The following is a 12,052-nucleotide window of genomic DNA, read 5'->3' as shown; positions in this document are numbered from 1 at the left end:
ATAAATAATGCCAAATGAAATCAAATAAAGGATTTACTTACTCTGAAATCTCTTGATAATTCTATTTCAGTATTATCAATATAAACAACAATCGTCCTTGAAGAAAGACTATGATAATTTACAGTAACAGCCCACCATCCACCTATCATGTCTGCTGCCAGGAGGTGCTGGCAACGACCTTTGTATTCAATGTGTCGACCATCGAAAGTAACAAAGTGCTGTTCTCCAATCATGTATCCAGTTGCTGTAAAGGAAATGTATTATTGGTTAGTAGATTAAATAGTTTCCATTTATTAGTTTAATTAATTAAATGTGGCATACTAATATTCAAGGGACCTATTAGCCAGTGATGCCATATTCCGAAGGCTATGAAAGATTATTGACCAGAAACAAAAAAAACTTGGCTGCCATTTTAGGGATTCGAGCGAGAGGCTGAATAAATCCCACAAAACATCAAATTATTTCTCTTCCTCTTGTTTTGTCACAGTTTATAACAAAGATCTTTATTTCAATATTGTTACTGTTCTTAAAATTTTATTTTTCCTTGTTTCCTTTCCTCACTGGGCTATATTTCCTGTTGAAGCCCCTGGGCTTATAGAATCCTGCTTTTCCAACTAGGGTTGTAGCTTAGCAAGTAATAATAATAATAAAAATAAAAATAAAGGAGTAAGGAGTGAAAGATACAAACTACAAGGGGAAAAAAGTATGGAATCTTTCCGTAAACTCACCAGGGAAAGGTGGAACCCAAGTAGCAGGATTGAAGTTAAGGTTCCAGTACTTGTACCATCGGTCAAGTACAGTTGTATTGGAGCTGGAAAATAGCGAGTCTCGCACCCACCTTATGTTCTTGTATTCAGGAATGTCCTGGAATGAGAAAAGACATCACTCAAAAGTCAGTTTACAATAACAATATTTTCCCCACTTTATATCCAAACTCGTTACATTGAAGAAATGACAAGAGAGGTTCTAAATTCCTCATAGCCGGCTATGAAAGGTTTCATAAATTATAACAAATAATGAACGATTCCTACTGATATTGTTATTGAATAATTATTATTTAACTGAAAGGTATATAAATGTGATCTATTGATTTTATTCTTGCAATTGCAAGAACAATTTATTGAATAATATTTCTCTAAGATTATTCCCACAACACAATTTATGCCTAGAAGTTATATCAGATAAGAAGAAAATGGGCCTGACTAAAACTTTCTTTGCTTTTAGGTAGATTTCTTTCTCTTTCTTTTCAACATTTAGTCAGTTATCCTCCTCTTACTAAGTTAGGTAATTGGTTCAATACTATTTCATGAAATTAATTTAAAGTTACCAAAATGGTAGAATTGTAAGATTAAATTTACAATTGTTTTCATAGTGTCTTAATAGCAAAACGTACATTACTATTGGTAAATCCTGAGAAGATTGTAAAATCTTATATTTGGGATGATGGGTTCCATTCTACCTCACAATCAAGTAGCATTATTTATAGTAAACTTTCAAGTAATACTATAAGCTTAAGTTAAATGAGCAGTTCCATTCTATCCTACAAGCAATGTCATTGTATTTCATGACGGAAATTGATGGGAAAAGAGTGAAATTATGTCAGATGACGATGTATATTCTACCTCATCAGAAAAGGTGATGTTTCTCATCATAATACTCAGCTGGAATTATATGATATTAAGTCAAATGACTGGTTCTATCTTATCCTAAAAGGAAAGCTGGTGTGCCAGTATCATACCTTCCATTGCGGCATCGTATCAAAGGCAGTCCATTCAATAGGCAGCTTTTGGACTAAGAGAATTTGACCTTCATTTGGGCTGAATCTAAATTTAGTTTTTTCCGTGATGTACCTAGATAAAAAGAAAAAGAAAATAAAAATTATTTATGGAAAAATGTTATTTTTATAATAAAATAAATTTTTGAATATACTTACCCAGTGATTATATAAGCTGCAGCTCTGTTGCTCGACAGAAAACTCTACGTTAAAAATCCGCCAGCGATCGCTATACAGGTAGGGGGTGTACATCAACAGCGCCATCTGTCGGGCAGGTACTCAGTACTCAATGTAAACACAGAACTCAATTTTCTCCTCGGTCCACTGGGTCTCTATTGGGGAGGAAGGGAGGGTCCTTTAATATATAATCACCGGGTAAGTATATTCAAAAACTTATTTTATTATAAAAATAACATTTTTCAATATTTAACTTAGCCGGTGATTATATAAGCTGATTCACACCCAGGGGGGTGGGTAGAGACCAGCAATAATTGTTTACATTATTATGAGCTAAGGATTTTTTATTTCATTTTAGCAGTTATTCAAAATAACAAACATAAAATAAATAAGTACCTGGTAATGAAGTCGACTTGAAAAATTACTCTGCCTTTTAAAGTACGTCTTCCTTACGGAGCCTCGCGATCCTCTTAGGATGCTGAGCGACCCCTAGGAGCTGAAGTATCAAGGGTTGCAACCCATACAACAGGACCTCATCAAAACCTCTAATCTAGGCGCTTCTCAAGAAATGACTTTGACCACCCGCCAAATCAAGTAGGATGCGAAAGGCTTCTTAGCCTTCCGGACAACCCAAAAACAATAATAAAACATTTCAAGAGAAAGATTAAAAAGGTTATGGAATTAGGGAATTGTAGTGGTTGAGCCCTCACCCACTACTGCATTCGTTGCTACGAATGGTCCCAGAGTGTAGCAGTTCTCGTAAAGAGACTGGACATTCTTAAGATAAAAAGACGCGAACACTGACTTGCTTTTCCAATAGGTTGCGTCGATTATACTTTGCAGAGATCTATTTTGTTTAAAGGCCACGGAAGTTGCGACAGCTCTAACTTCGTGTGTCCTTACCTTCAGCAAAGCTTGGTCTTCCTCATTCAGATGGGAATGAGCTTCTCGTATTAACAGTCTGATAAAATAGGATAAAGCATTCTTTTACATAGGCAAAGATGGTTTCTTAACTGAACACCATAAAGCTTCAGACGGGCCTCGTAAAGGTTTAGTTCGTTTTAAATAGAACTTAAGAGCTCTTACAGGGCATAAGACTCTTTCTAGTTCATTTCCAACCATACGATAAGTTTGGAATATCGAACGATATTGGCCAAGGCCGAGAAGGCAGCTCGTTTTGGCTAGAAAACCAAGTTGTAGAACATGTAGCCGTTTTGGATGAGAATCCGATATTCTTGCTGAAGGCATGAATCTCACTGACTCTTTTAGCTGTGGCTACGCATACCAGGAAAAGAGTCTTTAAGGTGAGATCTTTCAGGGAGGCTGATTGTAGCGGTTCGAACCTGTCTGACATAAGGAATCTTAGTACCACGTCTAAATTCCAACCAGGTGTAACCAAACGACGCTCCTTCGTGGTCTCAAAAGACTTAAGGAGGTCCTGTAGATCTTTATTGTTGGAAAGATCTAAGCCTCTGTGACGGAAGACTGATGCCAACATGCTTCTGTAACCCTTGATAGAGGGAGCTGAAAGAGATCGTTCTTTCCTCAGAAATAAGAGGAAGTCAGCTATTTGAGTTACAGAGGTACTGGTCGAGGATACGGATACTGACTTGCACCAGTTTCGGAAGATTTCCCACTTCGATTGGTAGACTCTAAGGGTGGATGTTCTCCTTGCTCTAGCAATCGCTCTGGCTGCCTCCTTCGAAAAGCCTCTAGCTCTCGAGTGTCTTTCGATAGTCTGAAGGCAGTCAGACGAAGAGCGTGGAGGCCTTGGAGTACCTTCTTTACGTGTGGCTGACGTAGAAGGTCCACCCTTAGGGGAAGTGTTCTGGGAACGTCTACTAGCCATCGAAGTACCTCTGTGAACCATTCTCTCGCGGGCCAGAGGGAAGCAACTAGCGTCAACCTTGTCCCTTCGTGAGAGGCGAACTTCTGCAGTACCTTGTTGACAATCTTGAACGGAGGGAATGCATATAGATCTAGATGTGACCAATCTAGGAGAAAGGCATCTATATGAACTGCTGCTGGGTCCGGGATTGGTGAGCAAAATATTGGGAGCCTCTTGGTCATCGAGGTTGCGAAGAGATCTATGGTTGGCTGGCCCCAGGTGGCCCAAAGTCTCTTGCATACATCCTTGTGGAGGGTCCATTCTGTTGGAATTATTTGTCCCTTCCGACTGAGACAATCTGCCATGACATTCAAGTTGCCTTGGATGAACCTCGTTACTAGTGATATGTCTAGACCTTTTGATCAGGGGAGGAGGTCCCTTGCGATCTCGTACAACGTCAGAGAGTAGGTCCCTCCTTGCTTGGAGATGTACGCCAAAGCCGTGGTGTTGTCCGAGTTCACCTCCACCACTTTGCCTTGAAGGAGAGACCTGAAGCTTTCCAGGCCAGACGTACTGCCAGTAGCTCCTTGCAGTTGAAATGCATTGTCCTTTGACTCGAGTTCCATAATCCCGAGCATTCCCGACCGTCTAATGTCGCACCCCAGCCTACGTCCGATGCGTCCGAGAAGAGAACGTGGTTGGGAGTCTGAACAGTCAGGGGAAGACCCTCTCTTAGGTTGATATAGTCCTTTCACCAAGTCAGACAAGACTTTATCTTTTTGGAAACCGGGATCGAGACCGCTTCTAGCGTCTTGTCCTTTTTCCAGTGAAAAGCTAGATGGTATAGAAGAGGACAGAGGTGTAGTCTTCCTAGTGACACAAATTGATTCACGGATGACAGCGTCCCTACCAGACTCATCCACAGCCTGACTGAGCAGCGTTCCTTCTTCAGCATCTTCTGGATGGATAGCAGGGCTGGGGGCTGATCGTCTTGTTCAGCAACGTCCACATCAGAGGGTTCCTCATCCGAAACTGATGAGGAAACGGCAACGGAGTGGGCAACGTCTGACTCGCTGAATCCGGTCGCACTGGTGGATGCGTGACGGACCCGGACGCAATATCATGGAACTGCTGCACAGTCTGTGAACTGTCAACAACCATGGGAGCGCGAGGAAGTACAGCGTCAACCCGAAACTGTCTAGACCGTCTGGGTTGTGCAGTCAACACCCTACCGGGTTGCTGAAGTTGAATCACTGCGTCACAACAAGTCACCTCTGCTGGTTGTTGAACGTCCTGAACGTCCACAACCACCTCCGAGCGTCGCTTAACGTCAACGTGCGGCTGGCAACCCACACTGGGTCGCATCGGTGGAGGAACCACCTCAACTGGCAGACGCGAGTAGGTTACCTCAGCGTCAACAGGGCGCACAACCGACCGGTTGGAAGGTTGTTGGCCAGAAGGTTCTTCTCCGCATTTAAGTCCTCTATCAAGGACGCAAGCTTGGACTGCACGTCTTGCAGCAAAGCTCATTTAGGGTCTACGGGAGCAGGTGTGGCAACAGACGGGGTTAGCGACTGAGGCGGAACCGTTTACCATCCCTGAAAGCCTTGTTATGCGTGACATAATAGTACAGCAAAACTTCAAAGGCTCGACAACAGCTGAGAAGTTGACCTGTAAACAACTTGGAGTGTCTCCTGGCTAGGCGCCAGGGAGAGTCTATCAGAATTGAGAAGTCTATCTGGGCAGAGGCATGACCTCCCAAGCCGAGAACTTCTCTCGTATCATATCAGACTCTCGCTCTATAAACCAGTTTAAAAGAAGGGAAAGCAAAGGCTGTATCCCCCAAACTCCTCCTGGTGAAAGAACCAGTCGCCTAGCCAACGTAACGCTCTCTAGGAGAGCGAGAGAGCACTAGCTTAAAAACAACGGCTTCGAAGTAGCTAGGCCTAGTGTAAGTTCTGACGTTAGGCGAACGAGGAGCAGCAGAGACAAGATCCGGACGAAGATCCTTAAAAAATCATCATGATTTAATTAAAGTCCATAGGAGGCTAAGCAGCTTAAGGCTCCTCTCCATCTGACAGAGTCCTCAAAGGAATATCAGTAGGAGGGAGAACAGCAACTTCCTCATCTACAGGAACCTTGTCCGATAAAAGCTGAGTCTCTCACTGGTGCATTAGTAGCGGACCAGAACGCAACGTCATGTAACTGCTTGACAGTCTGTGAACTGTCAACAACTGAACTGTCAACCACAACAGGTGCGTGAGGACGTACAGCGTCCACTCGAGACTGCTTTGACTGCCTAGACTGAGCAGTCAAAACAACTCTAGAATGCGGAGGTTGACGCACCGCGTCAAAACAAAACAACTTAGACTGTTGTTGTACCTCGCGAACGTCAACGGAAGGTTCCGTGCGTCGCTGAACGTCAACATGCGGCTGGCAGGGTACACTGGAACGCATGGGTGGCGGGACTCTCTCAGCTGGAGTGCGGCAGAAGGTCGCCTCAGCGTCCACAGGACGCACAACCGTGGTTGGTTGTAGGCTAGAGGTTGGTGCAGCGTCAACCTTCTCCGCACGAAAGTCCTGCATCAATGACATTAACTGAGACTGCATGGTCTGCAGCAAAGACCACTTAGGGTCTACAGGAGCAGGTGCGGCAACAGACGGTGTGACTGCCTGATGCGGTACCGCTTTGCCTCTCTTAGGAGGTGATCAGTCGTCGGAAGACTGCAGCGAGTCCGAACTGACCCAGTGGCTACAACTGGGCCGTTGGACTTGCGCGGAAGGGACCGACTTGCGCTTAAGAGGCCGCGAGACCTTGGTCCATGGTTTCTTACGAGAAACCTCTTCCGCAGACGAGGAATAAATGGGCTCTCTCGTCTTTGTGTGGGTGGGGCGATCTTGGGTAGATACGCCCGAAACCACGGAGGGAACGTCTGTTCGCTGATTAAAGCCTCTCGAACCCTTTGGTCGTACGACATTGCTTCTCCCCTGGGCTTGGGAGCTTGCAAGAGGTCCCGGACTGGGAGGACGACAGGCACGAACAGACGAACCCTCGGACGCAACACTGTAACACTTTGCGCCTCGGACGCAACACTGTAACACTTTGCGTATATCACTTTATCACTTCGATTTTCTGTTTTGTACTTATTTCTACCTGAAACACGCAATTCTACCCTTTATTAAAAGGTAGTAATTGCGAAATTAGTCGTATAATGCAAGCTCATAATACCAGCAAAAAACAGAAAACATATTTAAGATAAATCAGTGGCTGGGAAAGAGCCTAAACACTAGTTCATATAACTACGTTTTCAATCTCTCACCGCACATAGCCTGGGGACGAGAATAAAAACCTAAAAACGTTTTATTCTTCCTCCCCGTACAGGGACTAGGGACGAGAGTAACACGAGAACAACGTTACCCGCTTGAACGGAACGTTTACTCTCCTCTCTCTCCCTCCGTCTCTATCTCTCTCTCTCTTTCTCTCTTGATTTCGCACCTAAGAGAAGAGCCCAATTATATATCGTCAAAAAAAAAAAAATGTTAATTGACTAAAGGAAAAAAACTGAAAGGATTTTCAAATAAAAAGTTCCTTTAAATTAGAATTTAAAACATTTAAGCTAAGAAAGAATGAACAAAACGTCAGATTCAATTTACTCTTACTGCAAAGTGAAACCGTGATACACTCTCTCTCTATCGTAACGATAGAGCGCACGTTGAACGTCCTGAACGTCAACAACTGCGTAGCATAAAAAACTAAACGTTAGTTCATCTTTGAAAACAGTACGAAGACTATCAAAGAAAATCTTTCATAAAATATTACATTTACAAAGTTTTAAATCCTTAGCTCTTTAAAAGCTAATTACGATATAAAGGGCTCAACGTTGATTAACTTCGGTTTCCAAGTTAGGACCGCCTATTCTCAGGAAAGGTCTATATAAACAAAATATTAAAATTATTTTATATGTTTATAATAAATGGAAAGTTAATCGAAGAGGCCTAATAAAGGCGGAGAGATATAAAATATATAGAGGAAAATCTATAACGTGATATAATTACTAAAAGCCTAAACATACTTCCGTCTAAAGGAAGGGTCGGCCATTTAAAAGTGAAAGAAAGTCCATACTATCTTTGTCACCATAATTAAATCTATCCAAAACGAGTTCAAGTTTTGAGATGAAGATAAAACACCTGCATAGCGAAAGCTCAAAACTAGAATAGTGTACTTCACCAATAGTTGTGAAAACAAATCCAGTTAGCACAGCGAATTAGTAGGTCTTGCTGGTAGCCCGACAGAGAGAAAATTGAGTTCTGTGTTTACATTGAGTACTGAGTACCTGCCCGACAGATGGCGCTGTTGATGTACACCCCCTACCTGTATAGCGATCGCTGGCGGATTTTTAACGTAGAGTTTTCTGTCGAGCAACAGAGTTGCAGCTTATATAATCACCGGCTAAGTTTAATATTGAAAAATAACAATAACTTTAATTTGAATTAATGGAGTTTTAGGGTAAATGTCAGTTGGGAATCTTGGTTATTCTGTATCGATGACTAATAAGTTCAAAATTTACAGAATTACAGAACAATTTAATTTTGAAATTTAAATCAATGTGCTGTCTGTATGAGCAAATGAAATATTATAAATAAAAATCGACCAAATACGCAACTATTAATTGTCCCCCATATATGTTTAATCCATCAAAAGGATTTTCCAACACATCAGTTATATAAGCATTTTCATCAGAATTATATCCATTTTTATCATTATTGTTTCTACTATCATTAAAAATGTGTCAGCGTTCTTAGGGATTATTATAAAATACAACTGACTAGAATAGAAAAATAGAAGGAAATTAAGTAAAGATAAAATCAACAGGAAATTAATGAGTTTCTGGATGCTAAGATAAAGGGGACTTTAAAATATTAACTTCTCTCTCACTCTTCTCTTCAACTTTTTGATCATCACTATCAAGATCCCTAACAACAAGAAAACCTCTGTCCTTATAAGTAAACATGACATTGTTCGCTTTTAATATATTGAAATAATGAGCATGAAATAGACCTCATGAAAGATGGCCATTATTATAAAAAAAGATACTTGGATAGAACAACATTTTTGAAATAATGGACTTGGAGTTCCCGTAATAAATTGTAGCTGAAGTCATTAATCAAATGAGGATTGATAGTCTAAGATTTGTAAGAGCTGGTTCCAAAATATTGCGGTAAATTTTTTCTGCTTTTTATATTAATATGCACGAAGAAACACATGCAGTGTCAGGAAATAGGCTTAGAATCCCAAAAACGATTCTTGTTTTTAATAGCTTCAATTTTTCTTTGACCAGTTCATATTTAAAACAAGTGACGGTAAGCAAGGCTGGCATACGGTACGGTACGGTTGATATTTAGCCTATAAGTACGGTACGGAACTACGGTACGGTAATTTTACCAAGGTACGGTACGGTTCAGGTACGAAAAAAATGGGCAAATTCCGTACCGTACCTTACCTTAGGCTTGGATATCTATCACTACGCAATTACTGTTAATGCATATTTGGACACCAGCAATTGACTTGACTAAAAATAAATTCACTTTTACAATACTAAGGTATTTTATATTTCAGTTTGTAATATACTATGCATGTGTTAATTCCTTAATTAACATGTGATGTCTGTGTCTAATTCTTGAAGTAATAACAACAAAAGTTTGAAGCATCGTATATATAATCCTATATTGTGCTTCGGAAGAGTCTTCCCCCAGAAAAGCCCTATGCTTAATTATGAGCATAGGGCTCATGGAGTCATTTCCGTTTGATGTGCTGCTCATACGTTACTGCTATGTGTGCATGATATGATCAACGGAAATCAATATGTAAAATATTTGCTAACTAAAGTGTGCAAAGTAGTGAAGAAAACCCATACACAGAATATGAGGTTAGTACAGTATTTAGAAAAAATGACAAACCACTGCCCAAATTGGATTGCGAAACAAGATGGGGCTCATCTTATGAGATGCTACAGAGTGTCAGGGCAAGCAAATCTTTTTAATGCCAAATAGGACTTACGAATGAATCTCTTTTGATACCTGAAGATGACTGGCAAACTATTGAAGACCTTTTACTCTGTCTCAAACCTGTGTACAATACGACCATTACCATACAAATGCAGAAACTGACTGCTGGAATTTTCCTTGGTGAGAGGTTAAAATGTAAAATGCTTCTGTCAAAATCATCTAGACAGTTTTCAGCCGACCTTATTACTGCCATGCAGAATCAAGAGCTTTCTCTACTCAACAACGCAGCATTCCTGGCAGCCATTTATCTTGATCCAAGATTTCAGTGCCTATTAGTTGAACCACAAAAAGATCTTGCAATGCTGCACCTCACTGCATTGTGGAAGAGAATTATCTCATTTAAATCTTTAGTAATTTTCAAGATCATTTTACAAAAAAAAAAATGAAGAAAAGAACTTAGGTGAAAGCCAAAGTGGAAATGAAGAGAGCTCAAAAGATATAATTGACCAAATATTGTCTGTTGCTGATAACAACCGAAAAAGGGAGAGCAAAGTAGTGGATTATGATGCTTTGCGATTAACCGAAATAAAACAAACAATTAGGCATTTCAATAACAACTCGAATAGAAAAAAGGGAAGATATATTCACGTGGTGGAATAAACATCCACACCAAGATTGCCCTTGCACTTCCTGTCAGTCAATTGAGTGTAGAGCGAACATTCTCAGGGTTGAGATACATTTTGGATGAACTAAGACTAGGCATGAACGATGATATAATAGATGCCATTATGTTTCTAAGATGCAATACATAATAAATTTGAACTCTTATGTTTGGTTGAAAGAAGCTGCTATTGGAAGGTATTTTCCTATAGCCTAGGCTACAAGCTTTATTTTATCAATGTTGAGAAAAAAGATTTAGTTTATTTTATTACATCTTAACTTTAGTTTATGAATGTTGAGAAAAAATATTTAGTTTATTTTCTTACATGGTAAATTTAGTTTATCAATGTCGAGAAAAAAAAATTTATTTTATCTTATTACATCGTAACTTTTGAATGTTGAGAAAAAAAAATTGTTTATTTTATTACATGGTAACATCAGGCAATGCTTTTAAGTTCTATTAATGGTTAAATTATTGTATATTTTTTTTTCATAATAGAATCCTTAAAAGAGGAAGTGATGGTTTCAACAATATTATTATTATTATCCAAAGAGTCATGATACTGGGAAATATTTTGAATATTTCATACACTATATTTCATGTACTAAATATACGTTATAGTTTCATGGCAAAACATGTTTTATGAATCCAAAAGTGAATACTCTTGGTCTTGTATTAAAAACAAAGGAACAGTATTAAACATTATTACAAATACCCTAAGCAGCAGCAACCATATTAGTACGGTAAAGGTACGGAATTACGGTACGATATTTTTTCCGTACTATACGGTACGGAAAAATTATTGATAGTACGGTACGAAATTACGGTAAGGTATTTTAGCCAGGTACGGAGTACGGAAAAACATTATGTACCGTACCGTACTACCAGCCTTGACGGTAAGTAATTATGATTTTAAAGGTGTTAAAAACAAAGGTTAACTTATTGGAGATTACTATGAAACTTTACATATAACATTCTTTTGAGTCAATTTACCACTGGGTTACCGATATGATGTCAGAAAATTCCTTAAATCATAAATAATTAAGAAAATAATTCCTTTGCACCTCTAGATGACATGTGGTGATTAACTTACTTCTGTGAGGCCTCTATACTTGTCTGGGTAGTAATTGTGTAGCCATGTTCTAGGATGAATGCAGCAGCATCCATCATATGTCCTTTGATGTCAATGTATCTAATTGTCCATAAGACCTAGAAAATTTGGATAACAAACACAAAATATATATTTGATGTAGATACTAAATCATACATTATCAAACATTACCATACAGATAATGACTTATGCACTTTTTGTGAAATTATTAAAGTTTGAGATTTTTTGGTAAAAGAACATAGAAATTAGTGCTTAAGAATTAATAAGTTAAAATAACAGCGAAATAATATTTATTACTAATGTTAGAAAACACAGTTGTTTCCAGATAAAAATATTTGAATAAGAAATATTTCTACCAGCAATAGAATATATAAGGGCTTGACATCAGAAAAAATATACTGTATATTTTTCTTCAGATTTAAATTTGAAGACTCGATGATTTTCTCACTTTGACACATTTAAAAAAAAAGACATAATGATTAATAAAAGTTTAAC

The 12,052-nt window shown here is 39.2% G+C and overlaps 1 protein-coding gene across 2 annotated transcripts in view; it reads right to left on the bottom strand.

Moving 5' to 3' along the window:
- Nucleotides 1-12,052, bottom strand: part of LOC137654743 (uncharacterized) — a 156,342-nt gene that overhangs the window by 19,154 nt on the left and 125,136 nt on the right. For both annotated transcript variants that reach the window (XM_068388660.1, XM_068388661.1), the window contains exons 68-71: nucleotides 11,540-11,655; nucleotides 1,739-1,850; nucleotides 729-864; nucleotides 42-244 (exon numbers count right to left, since the gene is read on the bottom strand). In XM_068388660.1, the coding sequence (XP_068244761.1) occupies nucleotides 42-244; nucleotides 729-864; nucleotides 1,739-1,850; nucleotides 11,540-11,655 (567 nt within the window). The remainder of the gene's footprint in view (nucleotides 1-41; nucleotides 245-728; nucleotides 865-1,738; nucleotides 1,851-11,539; nucleotides 11,656-12,052) is intronic.

The sequence above is a fragment of the Palaemon carinicauda genome, chromosome 15 (genome assembly GCF_036898095.1).
Source record: "Palaemon carinicauda isolate YSFRI2023 chromosome 15, ASM3689809v2, whole genome shotgun sequence".
NCBI classification, from domain to species: Eukaryota; Metazoa; Arthropoda; class Malacostraca; order Decapoda; family Palaemonidae; genus Palaemon; species Palaemon carinicauda.
This window is presented reverse-complemented; position numbering and strand designations above follow the sequence as displayed.